This window comes from Lathyrus oleraceus, chromosome 4, assembly GCF_024323335.1.
Source record: "Lathyrus oleraceus cultivar Zhongwan6 chromosome 4, CAAS_Psat_ZW6_1.0, whole genome shotgun sequence".
Taxonomy (NCBI): domain Eukaryota; kingdom Viridiplantae; phylum Streptophyta; class Magnoliopsida; order Fabales; family Fabaceae; genus Lathyrus; species Lathyrus oleraceus.
Genome location: NC_066582.1, coordinates 391,530,712 through 391,550,629, shown reverse-complemented (window position 1 = coordinate 391,550,629; position 19,918 = coordinate 391,530,712). Strand labels below are relative to the sequence as shown.

The following is a 19,918-nucleotide window of genomic DNA, read 5'->3' as shown; positions in this document are numbered from 1 at the left end:
CGAGGAAGGACATCGTAGTGGTTTGAGTATTCATCCTGGAGCTACGAAGATGTATCATGATTTGAAGAAGTTGTTTTGGTGGCCGGGAATGAAAAGAGAAATTGCGAGTTTTGTTTATTCCTGTTTGACTTGTCAGAAGTCGAAGATTGAGCATCAGAAGCCGTCTGGGCTAATGCAACCGTTGGCTATTCCAGAGTGGAAGTGGGACAGTATCAGTATGGATTTTGTTTCGGGTTTACCGAGAACAGTTAAGAATTTTGAGGCTATTTGGGTGATTGTTGACAGATTGACGAAATCGGCTCATTTCATTCCGATCAGAATGGATTATCCGTTAGAGAGATTGGCTGAGTTGTATATTGAGAAGATTGTAAGTTTACATGGTATTCCGTTGAGTATTGTTTCGGACAGAGATCCTAGATTTACATCGAAGTTTTGGGAAGGTTTGCAGAGGGCTTTGGGAACTAAGCTGAGATTGAGTTCTGCATATCATCCGCAGACTGATGGTCAGACTGAGAGGACGATTCAGTCATTGGAGGATCTTTTGAGAGCTTGTGTTTTGGAAAAGGGAGGTGCTTGGGATTGTTATTTACCGTTGATTGAGTTTACCTACAACAATAGCTTTCATTCGAGCATTGGTATGGCACCGTTTGAAGCTTTGTATGGTAGGAGATGTCGGACACCTTTATGTTGGTATGAGTCCGGTGAGAGTGCTGTGGTTAGACCGGAGATCGTTCAACAGACTACAGAAAAGATTAAGATGATTCAGGAGAAGATGAGAATTGCTCAGAGTCGTCAGAAGAGTTATCATGACAGGAGGAGGAAGTCACTTGAGTTCCAAGAGGGAGATCATGTGTTTCTTCGTGTTACTCCGATAACTGGTGTTGGTCGAGCTTTGAAGTCGAAGAAGTTGACACCTCGATTTATTGGTCCTTATCAGATTTTGGAGAGGATAGGAGAGGTAGCCTATCGTATCGCTTTACCGCCGTCGCTTGCGAATTTGCATGATGTTTTTCATGTGTCTCATTTGAGGAGATACATTCATGATCCGTCGCATGTTGTCCAAGTAGATGATGTACAGGTGAGAGATAACCTGACTGTTGAAACATCGCCTATGAGGATTGAGGATCGAGAGTTGAAGCAGTTGCGGGGTAAAGAGATTGCCTTGGTGAAGGTAGCTTGGGGAGGACCAGCAGGTGGCAATGTAACTTGGGAACTGGAGAGTCAGATGAAGGAGTCTTATCCGGAGTTGTTCGTTTGAGGTACGTTTTCGAGGACGAAAACTCTTTTAGTGGGGGAGAGTTGTAACACCCCAATTAAAATAAGACAATTATTTTATTTAAATTAATATTTTATTTATTAATTTAATTGAATAATTAGAAATTTGGATTATTATTATTATTATTTTGGAGTAATAATTATTGGAATAATTATTTCTTGGAATATATAAGTTGGAATAAAAAGTCCCAATTTTGGGAACAAGGGTTTTCACGTGAAAAGGAAAGGAGAAGCGGCTGAAAGAGAGAAAGGGCAAAAGGCAGAGCAAGAGAAGAGGAAGAGCTTGAAGCTGCAGAATTTGCCGGATTAACTCAGGTAAGGGGGTTTATCGTTGATTTAACGGGTATTATATGATAATATGTCATGGGTAGTGATAGACCTTTAATTTACCTCTGAATTGGATGATTATGATGAATTTTGAATCTTTTTGGATGAACGAAATTGGAATAGAATGGAGAAGAATTCGTAGGAATTTGATGTAAACGTGTTAGGTTTTGTGTAATCGAATAAGATATGAATGGTGTTGAGAATATGGACGGTTAATTGGTGTAAATTGGACTGTAGAGGGTTGGATCGGATAGGTTTCGTAATAGGGAAAAACCATTGTAGATCTGAAATCTGGGTTCTGTAGCAGAGGGTTCTGCTAGCGTGCGATTCGCGGCGCGAAGCCCAGTTCGCGGCGCGAACTGGCAAATTCCAGAAGGGTTCTGTGACGCACCGTTCGCGGCGCGAACCCTGCTGCGCGGCGCGAACTGTGCTGTGCAGAAGTGGATATTGGTGAATTTTTGTGCTGTTGTTGTGCAGTTTTTGGTTGTTTAGGCTGAGTGATGTAACTTAGCTGAGGGATGATGTGATAGGGATCAATTCCCGTTGTTTTGAGTAGTGTAGGTATTAGTAGAGAGTGCTAATACTGTGTTTGATTATGTGGCATGAGACGATATGCTTTTGTGATAAAATGTGTTAATACATGTGTTGATGGTGTGTGATGATATGCATGATGCTGTGAATGTATCAGTTATATATGCATTTGTGAATAGACTGTTCTATGGCTTAGAGTGTGAGCATATGTCTATTCTTGAGTTGTTGATGATGTTGCATTGCTAGGTGATTAGCATGCGTTGTCTAGCCTCTGGGGCTGTAGCTAATTCCCATAGTGAGGAATTAGTGAGTTGTGAATTTTGTTGATGTTTGCATACTAGATGAGTAGTGTGCATAGTCTAGCCTTTGGGGCTGTAGCTAATTCCCATGGTGAGGAATTAGTGAGTGAGTCATTAGATCTCAATGAGTGGGACTAGTGAGCTCAGTAGCCGTATCCGGAGGGATCGGTGAGCTTGGACTATATGTTCAAGAAGAGTTGGTACCGCATTTCATGGAGTCTCATTGCATAATGAATGCATGGCATAGCCTGTGGGGCTGTAGCTAATTCCCATTGTGAGGAATTAGTGAGTAAATCGTTGTGTTGTGTTGTTGGTGTTGAATATGGTTTGAGACTATACATATGATATATATTATTGTTGAGTATAATGTTTGCGTTGATACTGCCGTTATGGAGTGTGTAGTCTGGTTAGGGTGATTTGATGCGTTATTTACTTAACATTACATAATGTTGTATAATGCTTATTATATTGATTGAGGAACTCACCCTTACACCTATTTTTCAGGTAACGAGCAGTGAGTTGAGTAGGAGCTAGTGCTTGGAGTCTAGTGTAGTCTCCTAGTGGGTCATGCTCTGATAGATGTAACATCGGGATGGGTTGTTTGAATATTTTATTGATTGGTTGTGAACCATTTTGCATGTAATATGTTACATGATGTGAATAATTGAATTGATTTTATCCGCTGCGTATTATGCAGATACTTTATAATTTGGATTAAATAAATGAGCATGACAGGATATTCTGATGATGGTTGTGAAATGATTGTGTGACACCCTTCGGGGCATAATTACTCTGATTATTATATGTTATTATTTTAAATTAATATTTTGGAGTATTTAGAAGGGTGTTACAGTTAGCACCCAAAGTGTCCTAGGTACTCCTAGGGAGCCCTTTTTGTGTGCATATGTATTTGGTACAAAAATGATGTTTACAAACAAATAGAATGGGGAGGGGGGGGGGGGGGGTGAGAAAAAAATTCATTAATTATATTTTTGTGTTTGACAAGACCTTTGGACTTGTGCCTACGTACCAACATAAAAATGAGGGATCAAAACCTCGTAGTTCGTGATACAAATTTTAAAGTCATCCATTGCTTTTAACAAAAATTAAATTTGAAAGGCACAAAGGCCTGAAAATAGTTTGAATGAGTTAGTTCTTTTTGGCTTTTTTTAAAGTTTAAGTCAAGTATAGTTAAGTCTACTTACAAGTTTGATTAAGAAAAGGAAGTTTGAAAATGCAATGGCTTAAGGCCAAAGTTTCTATCTTTTTGCAAAGTGGTCAAAGTTTAGAACAAAACAAGTTCAAACAAAGAAAATTTTAAAATGAGGGAGAGATTTTGAAATTAAAGAAATGGGGAGGAGATGAAGAGATTAATCCTATGCACAAAATTAAAAGTTAAGGGTTGAAAAGATTTGACCAATGGGTAGCAATCCAATAGACAAGAATGTCAATAGAAATCCAAATTCCCTTGGACATTTAGAATCAAGCAACACACAAATGCACAATTATATCAATCTTGAAGAGAAAGGCATCAAATAAAGATAGCCACATCCAAGCTTTAGCCACTCCATGATCTTCTTCAATTTAGCCCATGTAACAGATGAATTCCACAAGTCACAGGTTCAAAATAAAAGCTTCACAATGATCATGTGGCAGATGAACTCAAAGGGATTTTGAATGATGTATCCGATGAAGTTTCATATTGCAAGCACTTGGTTTCACAGAAAGTTGGCATTGGCCAAGTCCTTTAGCATAGGAATGTTGCCTAAATTCTAAGTCCATTTGTCCAAGATCAAGCCAACAGTCCGCACAAAAGTTTTTTAGGGTTTATTGTTGTTATTATGTACATTAATGGTCAAAGACCACACAAACAAGCAAAGTATACACAAACAAGATATATCACACAATATGGTCCAAATGGACAAAGTGAAAATTGCATTAACATAAACAATTAGAATGGTATGAATAATGGCAAATGAATAAAGACTAAAATTAAATGACATTAAAATAAATGGCTTGAAATTAAAAGTTAATTGTTAATGAGTTAGAAGTTAGTATTGTTTTGCTTTTGCTTTTCATTTTTTAAGTTATTCTTTGGAGAATACTCAACCCACTTATCACAAGCATGGATCTTTGAGCCAAGACATCTTCCAAAGGAAGGAAAAAAGGCCAAGTTTCCACACAATACCATGAAAGAGGGGAGACTTACAATCTCACTAACTAGAATGATATGCCTTTTTATGTCACAAATTTAGCGCTATGTTAAGCAATCATAATTGGACTTATGTAGAAGTCACAACTATTTAAGGCCGGGCAATATGATTTTGGTGTTAATGCATGTTAGAGACATAGTATAATGGACTATGATCATGAAACGTACCACACACAAAATTAATATGCAAAATAGGTGGTCTAATCTCATCCATACTTATGTTGATTTTTCAATCAACTAGCCTTAGGACTTTGAGATATCATAGACCAAATGAGATGAATGCATAAAGAATGGGAATGAGATGAAGAGGGAGGGGAATGGATCAAAACTCAAATTGGTCAAAGGAGGACTTTTACCAAATTAATATCAACCATTCATTTTGGGAGATGGAATGTACATTCCATCAATCCCCTAAATCCAATGATATTAACTTGACAAAGTCAAATCAACCTTGACCAAGGCCCAATAACAAGAGTGAAACTCAAACAAGTCATCACAAATGGTCAACATAATTAATTGGCATTTATTCAAATTAAAAAGACTAAAATAATACATTTAAATTAAATATGGTTTGTCAAATTCCTAAAACCTCATCAAAACACCAAAGAAATGGCCATGAGATTTATCATAGGTCAAACAAGGTCAAAGGACCTTGGAGAAAAAATTTCAGAATTTTTAAAGACTTAAAAGTATTTTTAAATAATTAGAAATAATCACAAAATCAATTAAATCATGAAAAATATTAATAATGATCCAAAAAATAATTTTAATTCAAAATATGAAAGAGGAAATTTTTTGAATTTTTTTGGTGAAACTCTCATATTTTTTGGATCAATATTAAAATTAATATGAATTAATGAAAATAAAAGGATTAAAATGAAAATTAGAAAATAGCAAAAAACGTGGACCACTTGATCTCCCTCATTAATTGAGGTGGCAGATCAAGTGGTCCTTAGCGCGCGTTCCACAATGGACACTAGTCAATACGCTGCAGGGATGGTATTCAGAACCAACGCGTGAGATTAAAACATTTGAAAAGGATCTTGTGGTCTGGAGAGATGCCAACACATCGTCGGAGTTGTAACTCCGATCTTCTTCTCCAGTGGACCTCACCGGATTGGTCCACCCTAAACCATCACCAAAATAAAAAAGGAGGACGTGATCTGAAAGAAAAAAAGGCGTAGAATACGAATTTGACCTCAATTTTAACTAACTCCACATATATAGAAAGATATAAGGAGTTGAATTTTGAGGTGTATCAGCTGAGTTGCTTCGATTTGACCTCTAAGCAACTAAATCTTCTTGCCTATATTGGTAGGACTTCAGACAACCAAAGATCCAAGAGAATTGAGTATAAGTGAATGAGAATCGAAGAGATGAAGTTTTCTGAAAATTACCTTCAATGTTATGCAGTTCTTGATGTTGCTTGCTCCAAACACGATCTAATCACACTTGAGAAGCTACCAGGAAGTGATTAGAGAGGTTGCAAGGCTTTGGATCCTGGAGTTCTTGAATCTCCAACAGTTGAGATTCAAACTCAAATTTCAAATTGAAATTTCTCAGGTTTTCCTTTAGAATGAGAGGGTTTCAATGGGGGGGGCAAAGTTGGCGCGCAAAGTCTTCTTCAAATGAGCTCAGAGGCCTTCTATTTATAGCCAAAGGGAATTATATTTTCACACTTCAAAATCTGTCCAAAATTGGCAATGTGGATGACACGAGTGCATGGGCATGTGTAGGCCCATGATGCAATGCATTTAAGGTCCAAAATGATTCCAATTGAGGTATGAACGAAGCTTGAATGGCAAGGCATTGTGAGCTGAAGTTTGTGCAATTGATTCTTTCCAATGATGCATCCCTGTTAAAGCCATGCGCAGACCTAGCAAACCTCATCCAAAATGCATGAACTTGGGTTCTTCGGAAAGCTTGGATCAAGGGGAACAAGTTTGATGTTCAACACTTTTTCATTTGGAGCTTGGAACATGGATAATTTTGAGGTGGAAGTTTGGAAATTTCAACATGTTGAAAATTTTTCTAAGTGTCAAGCCATATACCTCAATATTCCACCTTACTTAACTTTTTATGTGAGATTCAAATGAGAAAAGTGTCTTCATCAAAGTTGTATCTATTTCAAAGACTTTCAAAATGGTCACAAATTTAATGTTATTTGGATTTAGAATGATAGAGTTATGCATTTTTGAAGTTTGGAAAAATCACTTGTTCAATGGTATATGTCAAAAATGACCTATAATGTAACCTCATATCACATGCTCATAAAAGTTGAATCAACTCTCACTCCAAACATAAAAGTTGAATTATAAATCTTGAATTTAGTTGTGAAACTTGAAAATCTTTCATCTCATAAAAAATTGAGCAAGTTATGGCCTTGGAAAGTTGACTTTCAAATTAGGGTTTAGACAAAATGATCTATAATGTTTCAACATAGAAAATGATTTTCCAAGCAAAACTAGCTCTAGGTCTCAACATGAAAGTTGTTTGGAATGTCATTTAGAGTAATTTTTCTCTTGAAATTATTTTCATATGGTGAAAATTGTAGGAGATAGGGTCTAGGGAGACCCAGTTTTGATCAGATGAATTCATCTAGCCAACCACCATCAACCAACTTGCTAACCTTCAATTATTTTGACTTTCTTAGCTCATGGTAGATCATATATGCATAAGATGGTGAATTTTAAAGTGTCCCTTGATAAATTTGATCAATTTGTGAGATAGCTTGTTGGAGAAGTTACTCAAGATACCCAGTCAAACTAGGGTTTCCAAGGCAAATCACCTCCAAACTCTTGAAGAAAATTTGATCAATATAACATGTAGGAATCAATGGAACTCATATATGATACTCATAACCATTCTTGGATCAATTCATGGTTGTGCTCTTTGTCATGAGGGTCTTAAACCCTAGATATGAATCTTGATAGATCAATGGAGATCATGCCCTACCTACAAAGGAATTAGGCCAATGCAAGGATATATTTTTGATATTTTGGTTAGTAAAATGATAAAATACAAGTATGATACAATCACATAGTGCTTGGTGATCTCTCCCAAAACAAACCCAGTGAAAGAGGGGTAAGGAGGATGCCAAGGTATGATCCCAATGCTAATGCTTATGATGAAATTGCATGAAGGATCTTAGGGTCAAAATTGGGGTCTTACAATATATATATATATATATATATATATATATATATATATATATATATATATATATATATATATATATATATATATATATATATATATATATATATATATATATATATATATATATATATATATATATAGAGAGAGAGAGAGAGAGAGAGAGAGAGAGAGAGAGAGAGAGAGAGAGAGAGGTAGGTCAGATATACCTAGTAGTTGACTTTATCTTTGTATTTTGATAATATGTATTTTGATTTGTAGTTTGTGAACAATGTATGATTTGCATTTTGACTTAATATATGATATTTCTATTGAATTAGATAAGTATATGGTTTGATTGAATTGCATATGATATTTTGATATTTTGTGATTAATGTATGATTTGATTGAGTTATATAAGATTTATTAAAATAGGTCAAATTTATAGCAAAAGTATTCTCCATGAGAAAAATTTTTTGTCTCGGGTTGTAATAGGAAAGTTAACTTCTATAATATCTATAGATTTGTGAAATAAACGCATTATCATTATTTTAAATGTGTTCAATAAAAAATCCAGAATTTAATCTACATATTCACTATTTCATCAATACAAAGACTTACTTCCATATTAATGTACGAGAGTATCAAAAATTAAGGGTCTCTTTGAAATGCATCTTAAAAATTCTTTTTTAATTTTTGAAAATTTAAAATTTAAAAACTTGTTTGAATATAATGTTTTGGAAAAGTGTTTTTAAAAATCCTTTTTTATTTTTCAGTTTTTAAAAGCGAAAAGTGAAACAGTTTAGTTATGTTTTATTTATTACTTTTTAGTTTTTAGTATTATAAAATTTGAAGAAAAAATATAAAAAATTCATAATTTTCATTAATGACATTAATGTAATTTTAAAAATATAATAGAAAAACGTATTTGAAAGAGTATGATATTTCTTTTATTCCTGTATGCTCTTTTTAGGTATAAGTAACCTTTTCAAATATGTTTATTTATTTTAGTTAATTTTTTTTTTGTGTTTCTTAATTATTTTTATTATATAATTTTTTTTCTATTAAATGCGCAATCCCATTTTTTACTTGTTTTTTTCTTATTATTATTATTATTATATTTTTTAATTTTATTTTAAATCCTCAAAATAATAAAAATTCACTTTCATATAAATTTATTCACTATTTTGAAAATCAGATTGGTCATCTAGTCAATAAGAGTACTGAATCACTAATTTATTGGTCGAACCACTATATCATTGGTAGAACCGTATGACTAAACCAGATTAATCTAGATAATTCGGTTGAATAAATCAGTCTCTATGAAAAAAATGTATAGTTATTAAATCGGTCGAACCAAATGATTCAGTCTCTAAAAAAATCACGACACCTATAAAATTTAAAAAAATTTAAAATATCATAATTTAACAAATTCATTCTTTAAATTCAAATTTTCAACATATACATCGCACACAACAAAATAGTACATAATACAAATCTAAATAAAATAAACTCGAATAACAAAATAGTGCATTGTCTAATAAATTAGATTTAAGGAGTGAAAGATGTTCCAATTAAGTTTTAAGCAAAATCTAATTATAGTTTAATTTTTTTAAATATTTTTTTTATCAAAACAACGTCGTATTTTGTGAAAAAAAGCAAGCAATTAATCTGTCGATTTTTAAAAATCGTTGATTCTTCAATTTTTACCGATTTTGACCGGTTTGGTCAATTCTCACGGATTTAATAACTTATCCGATCCACCAATCAAACCATACCAATGACCCCTTTGATTTTTGATTTGATCGGTTCAATCGACAAGTCCAATACGGTTTCTAAAACATTGAACTTATCTATTCGACTTTGAAATGTTATACAGCTAAATCTTATTAATACTGTTTTTTTTCTTTTTTTTTTAATATTCTTATAATTTATTTAAATTTAATTTTAATTATTTTTTTGGTTTTATTATTTAATTTTTTAACACAATGTTTTCTCCTCCATACGTTATATCACATTTTGCATGGTCATTACAACTTTATATATTTTTAAAAATTTTAAACTATTAAAAATTATCAAAGTTATTAAAAATAATGAATTCCTATTTTTTTTAAGAGAAACGTTATTAAAAATAATAATTAAAAAATAAAGAAAAATATTCATCAAACAAGTGTTATGTGATTTTTAAAATTAAAAATTGATTTAACCCAATTATTTGTATTCGAACAAATATCAATTAATTTTCTTAAGTTTGTAATATTTTATACAATAAAATAGATTTTAAAAGTAGATAACAAAATATGCATTTTTATTCTCTTCTTAAAATACTATTAAAAAATTAGATTATCAAACAAATTTTTTCATTTTTATATTTTAAAAACAGTTTTTAAAAATTAATTTATCAAACAAATTTTTTATTAATTTTTTTCTTAAAAATAATCTTTTAAAATAGATTTGAAAAAAAAAATTTAAGAACTAAAATTTAAACGTCTTTCAGGTCCTAACTTTTCTTATTTTTCCAATAGCATTTTCAAATTTCTTAGGTTCTAGAACACTAAAAGTGGAAAGAGCCGTCCTTTATTTCGTTTTCTTCATTTTTTTTTTTTGCTTAAAATCACAAGTGTTTGCTAATTTAAAAATATTAAAATAATATTTCAACATTTCATATGTAAAAGAACCAAATAAGTTTAAATAGATAAATGTTTATATGGTAGGAAAAAAATGGTAAAATAAAAAATGTATATATAGCCTTCATATGGAGGCATAGTTGTTCCTCACAACAACACTTCAAAACATAATTTTATTTAAAAAATAATAATAATTAATGCAATTCAAGAAATTAAATTTAGGGATAAGATAAATCAAGTATTTGTTACTTAAGCTAAATGAAGACGAGTTGTTGTCCAAGGTTCAATATTTAATATCAGCTTTTCTTTGTAGTTTCTCATAAATAACAAAAATATTTTATTCTTACAAATTAACTTTTTTCAAAAGACATAATTAAATTAAATTTAATAGACTAAGATTTATCAAAATTTTATACTAATAAGTGAATAACAAACATTCATAAAAATTGAGAATTTACCAATTTTTTTATTTTAAAAAATAAATTCTTCAAGATTAACAGAAAAATAGAGTTAGCATGTAATAAATAAACTGTATTTATGACCATAAATAAATGAGTCTAAAATTTATTTACTTATGGTAGATGAATTGGATAATTAATTATTCATAAGAGTCTAAAACTTATTTATTTTTATTTGGAAGATGAATTAGATTAAATTGTCACCCCTAAAAAAATCATGATTTCAAGCAAGATGCCACGCATTCGGTCCATGGACCGATTGGACCGATTAATTCAATTCGGAGGTTAGAACATGTAAACCTGTAAAGTATTTTGAAACAAGCAAAAACTGAAGAAAATGAAAGTGGTTTTTCCCATGTAAAGTAAGGAGAAATTGTTTTCAAAATTCATCACATTATTCATTACAAGGAAAAAACCACTACTATTTTAATCCATTATTGAAAACAACAAAAACACCATCCTTAAGCTTAATACCTATATATGCTTGACAGCAAAAGCTGTTGCAATCCAAAATTTGCTTCATCCTGGAAACAAAAGCTATATAGATAGAGCTCAAATTTATCTAACCAACCAATCAAACTGTACAAGCTAACCAAACACAAACAAATGTGTTTGGACAAAACCATAATCACTAAATTTCCCCATCAACATAAATGCCATTGCCATTAGGACTTGAACCATTTAAGGAACCATTGGAAGGTTTTAAACCGATTCCGTTCTGAGCTTTCGCCGCTGGCGAGTGTGGTTCATGTATTCCATTGGCTGAGTTTGCATTTCCTGTGCTCTTTGACAAAAGCTTCCTCTCACATGCTGCTTCTATTAATCCTGTTACAATGAGTCACTCATTTAGTGTGTATTGAGGGGATAACAAAAGCGTGACCAATAAATTCGAAACCGGACATAGAGAAATACCTGAGAATAGTGGAGAAGGTTTCCCTGGTCTTGACTTAAACTCGGGGTGAAACTGGGCACCAATAAAGAAAGGATGACCAGGCAATTCCACGATCTGGAATTGTCATCGTAAACATAATCACAATAAGAAAAACTAGTTATGAATTTCCGGTCTTAAGATCGATGATATAATATTTTCAGTTTCATGCAAATATACACACCTCCATACGCCTCCCAGTTTCGTCTTTGCCAACAAAAGATAGACCAGCAGTCTCAAGTTGTGATATCATGTCAGGATTAACCTGTAGAGTACAACCGCTATATAGTATATGAAAAATGTTGATTTTTTTTTTCATAAAGGAAGGTTTTATTGCATGCAAACACAACTTACCTCGTATCTATGACGATGACGCTCATCGATAAAGCTTGCATTGCCATACCTACACAAAATTCAATTACATTGTTGGATTCAGTAAAAGATGAAGATTTTTTTTCACATAAACTTAAAAAATCGTAATTTTGTTGAAACTAAACATATTTAATATTGGAGCATATTCATCACATTCATCGGTGTTTGTACTTAGAATAAACTGGAGTTTCGTTATTGATTCTTACAACTTGGCTGATTTGGAGTCAGCAACTTGGAAGTAAGTTCTCCTTAAACCAAGACGCATAGTTCCTCCCATATGAGTCTTTGAACCCTATAAGTAGAAAAAAAAAAACAGTTTTAACAATATTCTCAAACGAATAAAATTATCTCGACATAACTATCACAAAATGGATTTTTATCAGCAAATATACCTCTGGCATAAATATGACACAGGGATTTCCGCTTTCGGGATCAAATTCTGTGCTATTAGCATTAGGAAGACCAAGAACAGATCTTGCAAATTCAATGACAGCAATTTGCATCCCCAAGCAAATGCCGAGAAACGGAACACTGTTTTCTCGAGCATACTTCGCAGCGAGAGTTTTTCCTTTCACTCCTCTATCACCAAAACCTCCTGGAACTAGAATTCCATTAGCACCCTGCAACAGAAAACCATTTAGGTAATATATAAAGATAGTATCACATTTATATACATCTAAGTTGAAGAAATGCATTTCGTAATTTCGTTCATAAAAAGCTCAGATAATAGAAACAACAAAAAACCTCTAAAAGACTCCAAGCAGTTTTGTATGCATCAGGATTCTGCAAACAGTAAATTAACCGTCAGAGGTTTGGAATAAAGTAAAATAAAGCAGCGAACTAACATATGCAGCAACAGTAGAAAAATCGGTACTTACCTCTTTGAATGTATCATCTTCAAGATCTTCAGCAGGAACCCAATCCACTATGAGCTTGTGGTTGTAAGCAACAGAAGCGTGCATAAGTGCCTGCAACGAAGACCAATATTATGTAAGATTATAGTGCAAGTTGCTGAGAATGGAAAAATGAGAATTATTTATGAGTAATGCACCTTCAGTACAGAAAGATATGCATCTGAAAGTCCTGTGTATTTTCCCACCATTGCAATCCTAACCTGCAAAGAACATGACAGGTGTGTAAGGTCAATACTTGGCACCATTCAGAGAGGTGAACAACTAGTCCTGTATTACCAATTATAATCTTTTAATGATATATTAGAAATAAAGAAACTCACAGATTCATGAAATGTGTCGTAAACTTTTGTTCTAGTGATCCACTCCGTAAAATTAGGCTCAGTAGCAACACTGCAGATGATAAATCCCTCAGCTTAAAGACAGTTATTTTGCGGTAACTTTGGTACCATAATTTAAATAAATTATCAGAAAATCAAAACAACAGTATAAGGAAAATGAGTTTGTGAAACAAACCCTTGAAGGTTTAATATTTTCAGGATTGCCTCATGAGCCTTCTGGTCCTATTCATAACCGAACAATATCAGAAGAAAAACTTCTAGTTAGTATATGAATTACATAACATGAAATTCACGAAACTCAACTATCTAGGCAAAAAGGTATGAGAAAGAAGTTCCACAAAATATCTTAGAATTACTTACTCGCAAAAGCAAAGGAATGTACCAAATATTTGGAACATCACAGAGAGTGAGTATGTTTGAGAGCTGCATATACACAAGTTTGCTTTGAGAATAAATATGAAAGCTTTAAGGTTAAGCAAAGTGAAAAAGTGTTGAGAATTATTGTGAGTTACCGGCACATGACAGAATTGAGCAAGTTTTCCCTTAACATTATCATCAAGTTCCTGGAAAGGACAACATATCATTATTACGGGAACCATTGGAGATGAAAAGAAAAGCAAAAAGCAAGAGACAGACCTTTGAACTGCGACAAGCAAGAAGATTTGGGACCAACCCTAAGCCTCTAAGTTGACGAACACTGTGCTGGGTTGGTTTGGTTTTCTGTAGATTAAAACTTACAATAAGTACAAATATACGATTAAATTACAATGTCCATTGATATCACACAGTTTGCAGGTACCTACCTGTTCACCAACAACGCTGAGAACAGGCACAAGGCTCACATGAACCAAACAGAAGTTGCTAGGGCCTAGAAAAATATAATAACCAATGAGATAAGACTCATTCTCCAAAGAGCACGGAACCAAAATATGTTGATGTAATTCAGTAATAGCATATACTATAAGGTCTGGGGCAGAACAAACATTACCTACACGGTATGAAAATTGGCCCAGTGCTTCAATAAAAGGCATAGATTCAATGTCACCTACATCAAAGTAAAGTCATTTTATTTTAGCATTCTATACTACTATGTCGCAATATGATAATTTCTCAATGGAGTTGGACGTCAGTGTAAGCCTAATTTACAACAACAGCGCACCACCATCTAATATTTATTAGAATTTGTCGAGAAAATAATAGTTTACCTATAGTTCCACCCAATTCAATGACACAAACATCAGCAGGGCCTTCTTTTCCATCAACTGGTATCTGTGCTACGCGTTCTATCCACTCTTGGATGGCATCAGTAATGTGTGGAACAACCTACAAATACATCAAATGTAAAATCAAAACCAAGAGACAATCAACCATAATATAAAGATTCAGAAAGAAAAGTCAGAATGACTAAACACACCTGGACGGTTTTGCCGAGATAGTCTCCTCTTCTTTCCTTCTCAACAACAAACTATTAAGCATTCAAAACAAAAACAAAAATTTAAGAAACAGGATGAACTTCTAGTAAATAAATAAATAAAAACAAAATAAAAATCAGACATTTAAATAGAAGAAACTACATTTTGTCTACCTGATAAATTTTTCCAGTTGTAATATTGTTGTCGCAGGTTAATTTGGTGTCCAAGAAACGTTCATAGTTTCCAAGATCAAGGTCAACCTTCAACCAAGAGAAAAAATTGAAAATAGAACATGAGTGAAAAGGGAATGCTATTGCCTTGTTATTATAACTGAATAATGACCTCAGAACAAATAAGCTACACATTCAAGTGAGTTTGAAAAATCAAAAGAATGATGCTCAGCACATAAGTTAAGATTCACATTAAAACGGCTAATGCCGTGCTAGAAAAAATGTGGTCCATACATTCTCACGCCACCAACTTAGTTCCTGAAAGGAACCAAAGAAATAGAAGATATACTAAAATCTTTACCTCACCACCATCATCTAAGACAAAAACTTCACCATGCTCAAAAGGAGACATTGTCCCTGCATCCGTGTTCAGGTAGGGGTCTGCAAGTAACAGAAAATAAATTTAAATACAACTAAAATAATTACGAAAAAAAAATAGCATTGTTTTGCATAATATCAAAAGATTAGTTTCTGTAACTCTTAGTTTCAATGTTTCTTGTAATATGGTCAAACACAAAGCATGGAAAATAGCGGTTTGTTCAAATTTTGCCACACTACAGTGCTAGCTATTTGACAATGCTCTGTACTTAACCGTGTATTGCAAGACAACACACTGGTTTCTTGTTTTCAAAGATTTGTACAGTATGTTTGTTTTCACTATTTATTATACAAAACATGTTTTCTATACAAATATTTGAAAACACAAGAATAAAATGAAAACAAGGTGGAAATTTCATAATCAAATCAAAACCAAAAACAAAATGAGAACATAAATTTTTTTGTTAAACCAAATAAGCGAAGTTTCTACTGACTTTATCAGCTCAAAAAGACCAAACTAATACTCTCCTTTATACTAACATTGATATCTAAATACGAAACCACCTCGAGTAATTTGAATTGTCATTCAATCAAATGTTTATGCAAAAGAAGAATAAAACATGAGAATCTTATTCTAAAAAGAGGGGAAAATACCAATTTTGATAGAAGTAACTCGAAAACCACAAGCCTGAAGGAGTACTCCAATGCTGCTGGCAGTAACTCCTTTCCCAAGTCCACTAACAACTCCACCTGTCACTAAAACATACTTCATCTTTTCTTCAATTTTACTCCAAAAATCCTCTTCTGCTGCTTAACCTATGCAACATGCACAAAACAATATATCAGTCTCATTACAAAATCAACATCGTTCGAATCATTACATTATAGTACAAGGCTCTTTTTATTGACTTATTTTAAATTATCTACTGGTGTAAGCACTTTCCAGAGCGTTTGAAAGATCTTATAGAAACAACTCATGATGCGGCTATAAAATATTTTCGACTTACTTCTATAAACTCTTTGAGATAAACCCTTTTCAAGGGCTTATAGTTTATATGAAAAAGTTCAATTTTAGTTTATCTAATATTATATTATTATCAATAATGGTGACACTAATGGTCACTTTATTTGAACTCTGTCTGTCCCTTCAGATTACAAAGCCAAAAGTCTGATACTTCATATATAAATCTTTTAATTATATATAAGTGATTATGCTATAATCACTTAATTAAACTGTTTATCCAAAAAATGCATAACCCACTTAAATTAAACTATCACACTTTCAATATTTTAAAAAAGACTACAAGATAGTGACAAAAACCCTATAAATTGACTATTTTTGAGATCCATTTATATGTTCTCTGATAAAACAACAAGAAAAGACGACAACGACAACAGCAACAGCAACAAGAAGAAAGCAAACATTAACCTTAACAATGACACAAAGAGGATAACAAAATAGACAAAGGGGAACGACATTACACAAATAAAAAACGACATGCAGAACAAAAAACGAGGTTACGAAAAACAATAGAGGGAAGAAGAGAATAATGAGAAACCTGGGTATTGAGAATGTGAATGAATGAGAAGCAATGTGCATGAAAAAAAGAGAAAGAGTATGGTTATTGTGAGTGAATCCAAAAATCGGTTTCAGTTATCGGTTTTAAGGTTTCTGAATCCTATGTTGCTGTTGGTTGTATTCAGGCGGCGGGTGAAGAAGAACCAAACAAGCTTCTACTTTCAACTTATACAACAAGCTAATATATATATATATATATATATATATATATATATATATATATATATATATATATATATATATATATATATATATATATATATATATATATATATATATATATATATATATATATATATATATATATATATATATATATATATACTATTTTATTATTATTTTCGGAAATTTTTATATATAAAAATGCTAAAATACTTAAATTATTATATAATAACTAGTATGGTAGGAACCTAGTACCATAAAAAACTAAAAAATGTTGACCGGTTAATTTAAATTAATTAATAATATAAAATTAAAAATTTGACTTTTATGAGGTTATAATGGTAAATTGAATAACTAAAAAAATATATAAAATATGACTTAAGCAAGATAAAAAAATCATGTAAAAAACAACCATTAATAATACAAGGTATTTAAATTTAATATCATTAATAAATTAAAAACAGTCAATAAGTTTTTTTAAATAAAAACAATTTAACCACAAAGTTCTTAAATTCAAGGAATCTATCTTTTAGACTTTTATTTTGGCAAAAATGTTTGTGCATCTATTTCTTATTTTGACTTTTATGATATAAAATTAAATTGAATACTTAATTAATAAGTGTAAAATCATTAATCACATATATTTCAATTTAATAAATTTAAAATAGTCATAAAGTTTTTCATAATAAAATTTATTTTACTGAATAAATTCGAAGAATCTAATTTTTACCTTCCATCTAACTTTCACCTTCCATCTAGATAAAAATATTTATGCATTTATTATTTTCTCTATAATAAATTAAAATTTAATAATATCAAATATAATTTTTTGACTTTTAGATGTTATAAAATTATATTGATTTAATAAATACTATAAAGTATGAATTGAACGTGGTAAAAAATCATATAAATTAATTATATAAAAATAAATCATTAATACCGTATATTTAATTTTATTATTATTATTATAATAAATTGAAAATAGTAAAAAAAATATTTTTATAGATAATTTAGCACAACTTTTTTAAATCTTATTCTCTCCGTTTTTTTATTATAAGTCGTTTTTTACTTTTCAAATATATTAAAAAATATGATAATTATAGTATGAAAAATAGAAATTATGAATAATTTTACAAAATTATCCTTCATTAATAATATTGAAAAGATAAATTGATATAATTGAAAAAAAAGAATAATAAATATTTAAGGGTATAATAAAAAAAATAACATTAATAAATCATTGATATTATAAAACTACTTGCGATAGAAAATATTTTTTCAATAAATGATTAGAGCATAATCACTTATATTCTGGCACAAAAGTATGATACTTCATAAATATTTAATTTTTTAAAAAAATACTTATATATTTAGCTTTTATTTGAGAGTTTAGGAGGAGGGTAACGGAATGAAGAATTTTGAAAAAGAGAAAGATTGAGTGAAAGGAATAAAAAAAATTGATTTAGAATATGTTTTTAGGATTTATTTTTATTCACAACATTAAAAAAAAAAAATTTAAAATTTTAAAATTTATATTGAAAGAAAGTTTTAAAATATTTAAATAAATTATTCAAATATAATTTTTGTTGTTATAATATTTTAAAAAATAAAAATATATTAATAATAAATATTATTTTATCATTCTATTCTATATAAAAAATATTCCAAAAAATCTTAAATATTTCTTTTTTTTAAAAAAAGAACATTAACTTTTTATAAAATTCTTTATAAAAATTTGTACTAGAATATGTAGGGTCATCCCATTTTACATAGAGTTGTCCGTAATGTGTAATGATATCTTGTATAATTTATAAAATTTCTTATTTAAATATGTATTAGCAATTTTGACTGAGTTTGACAACATCTTTTGAACTTATAATTTATAAGTTTATATGACTATAAAAAATAATGTTTGATAATAATATTTTCATCACAAATTTATAACTTATTTTATTAGCTTATAACTTATTTTTTAGATACTATATTAGATAGTATTTCAACTTATAGCTTATAATTTATATTTTTTCTTTCACTTTTGTCCTTATTATTTTAATTAAAATTCACTACTACCCTTTATAATTTATTTTAATTTCAATAAAACAATTATATATTAAATGATTCTTATGTCATTTTAATTTATTAACTAATTGAACCGCTAATTTTAGCAAACACTTCAATTAACTTATCAGTTATAAGTCATCAATCATGAACTATAAATTATCAATCATTAACTATCAATCATAAACTATAAACTATTAACTAGTTTATCAACTAACTGTTATTTTTACCCAACAAAACTGAAATATCGCTCATTTTGCATAGGATTGTCTCATTTTGTGAGGTGTAAGTTATCTAATTTTGCACAATTTATAAAAAAAGTTATGTGAATTTGTATTAAAATGAGTAGAGTTGTCTCATTTTGCATAGGGTTGACCTATTTTTTGGTGTGTAATGTTGTCTTATTTTGCATAATACGGGTTTATTTAGTAGTGTGTTGTAGTATTGTCTCATTTTGTTTCCTTTATGTGGTAATAGGCATGGCAATGGGGCGGGTCGGGGACGGTTTTTACCTCCCCAAACCCAAATCCGAATTCCCAAACAATCATCGTTCTCCGCCCCAAACCCAAACGTGGATGGAGAATTGAAACTCAAATCCGTCCCAAACGGATTCGGGTTGGGTTCGGGTATCCCAGCCCCGCCGCCATCCATTTAATAAAATTAATTTTTTAAATAGAAATATTTATTTTTTTTAAAATCAAATTATATTACAAATAATAAAATAAAATAATCTAAAAAAATTA

The 19,918-nt window shown here is 30.8% G+C and overlaps 1 protein-coding gene across 1 annotated transcript; it reads right to left on the bottom strand.

Annotated features, from left to right (window-relative positions):
• Window positions 1-11,193: 11,193 nt before the first annotated feature.
• LOC127075615 (uncharacterized) lies at window positions 11,194-17,122 on the bottom strand. The gene is made up of 22 exons (XM_051017065.1): window positions 16,936-17,122; window positions 16,031-16,192; window positions 15,360-15,439; window positions 15,002-15,088; window positions 14,831-14,881; window positions 14,622-14,739; window positions 14,405-14,461; window positions 14,220-14,284; window positions 14,053-14,136; window positions 13,929-13,979; window positions 13,777-13,839; window positions 13,592-13,638; window positions 13,399-13,468; window positions 13,216-13,278; window positions 13,043-13,132; window positions 12,909-12,947; window positions 12,557-12,784; window positions 12,371-12,456; window positions 12,147-12,195; window positions 11,977-12,057; window positions 11,777-11,870; window positions 11,194-11,689 (listed from the first exon to the last, which is right to left on the bottom strand). Exons 2-22 carry the CDS (start codon window positions 16,146-16,148, stop codon window positions 11,496-11,498), a joined length of 1,815 nt encoding a protein of 604 aa, XP_050873022.1. The 5' UTR covers window positions 16,149-16,192; window positions 16,936-17,122; the 3' UTR covers window positions 11,194-11,495.
• Between the last annotated feature and the right edge of the window lie 2,796 nt (window positions 17,123-19,918).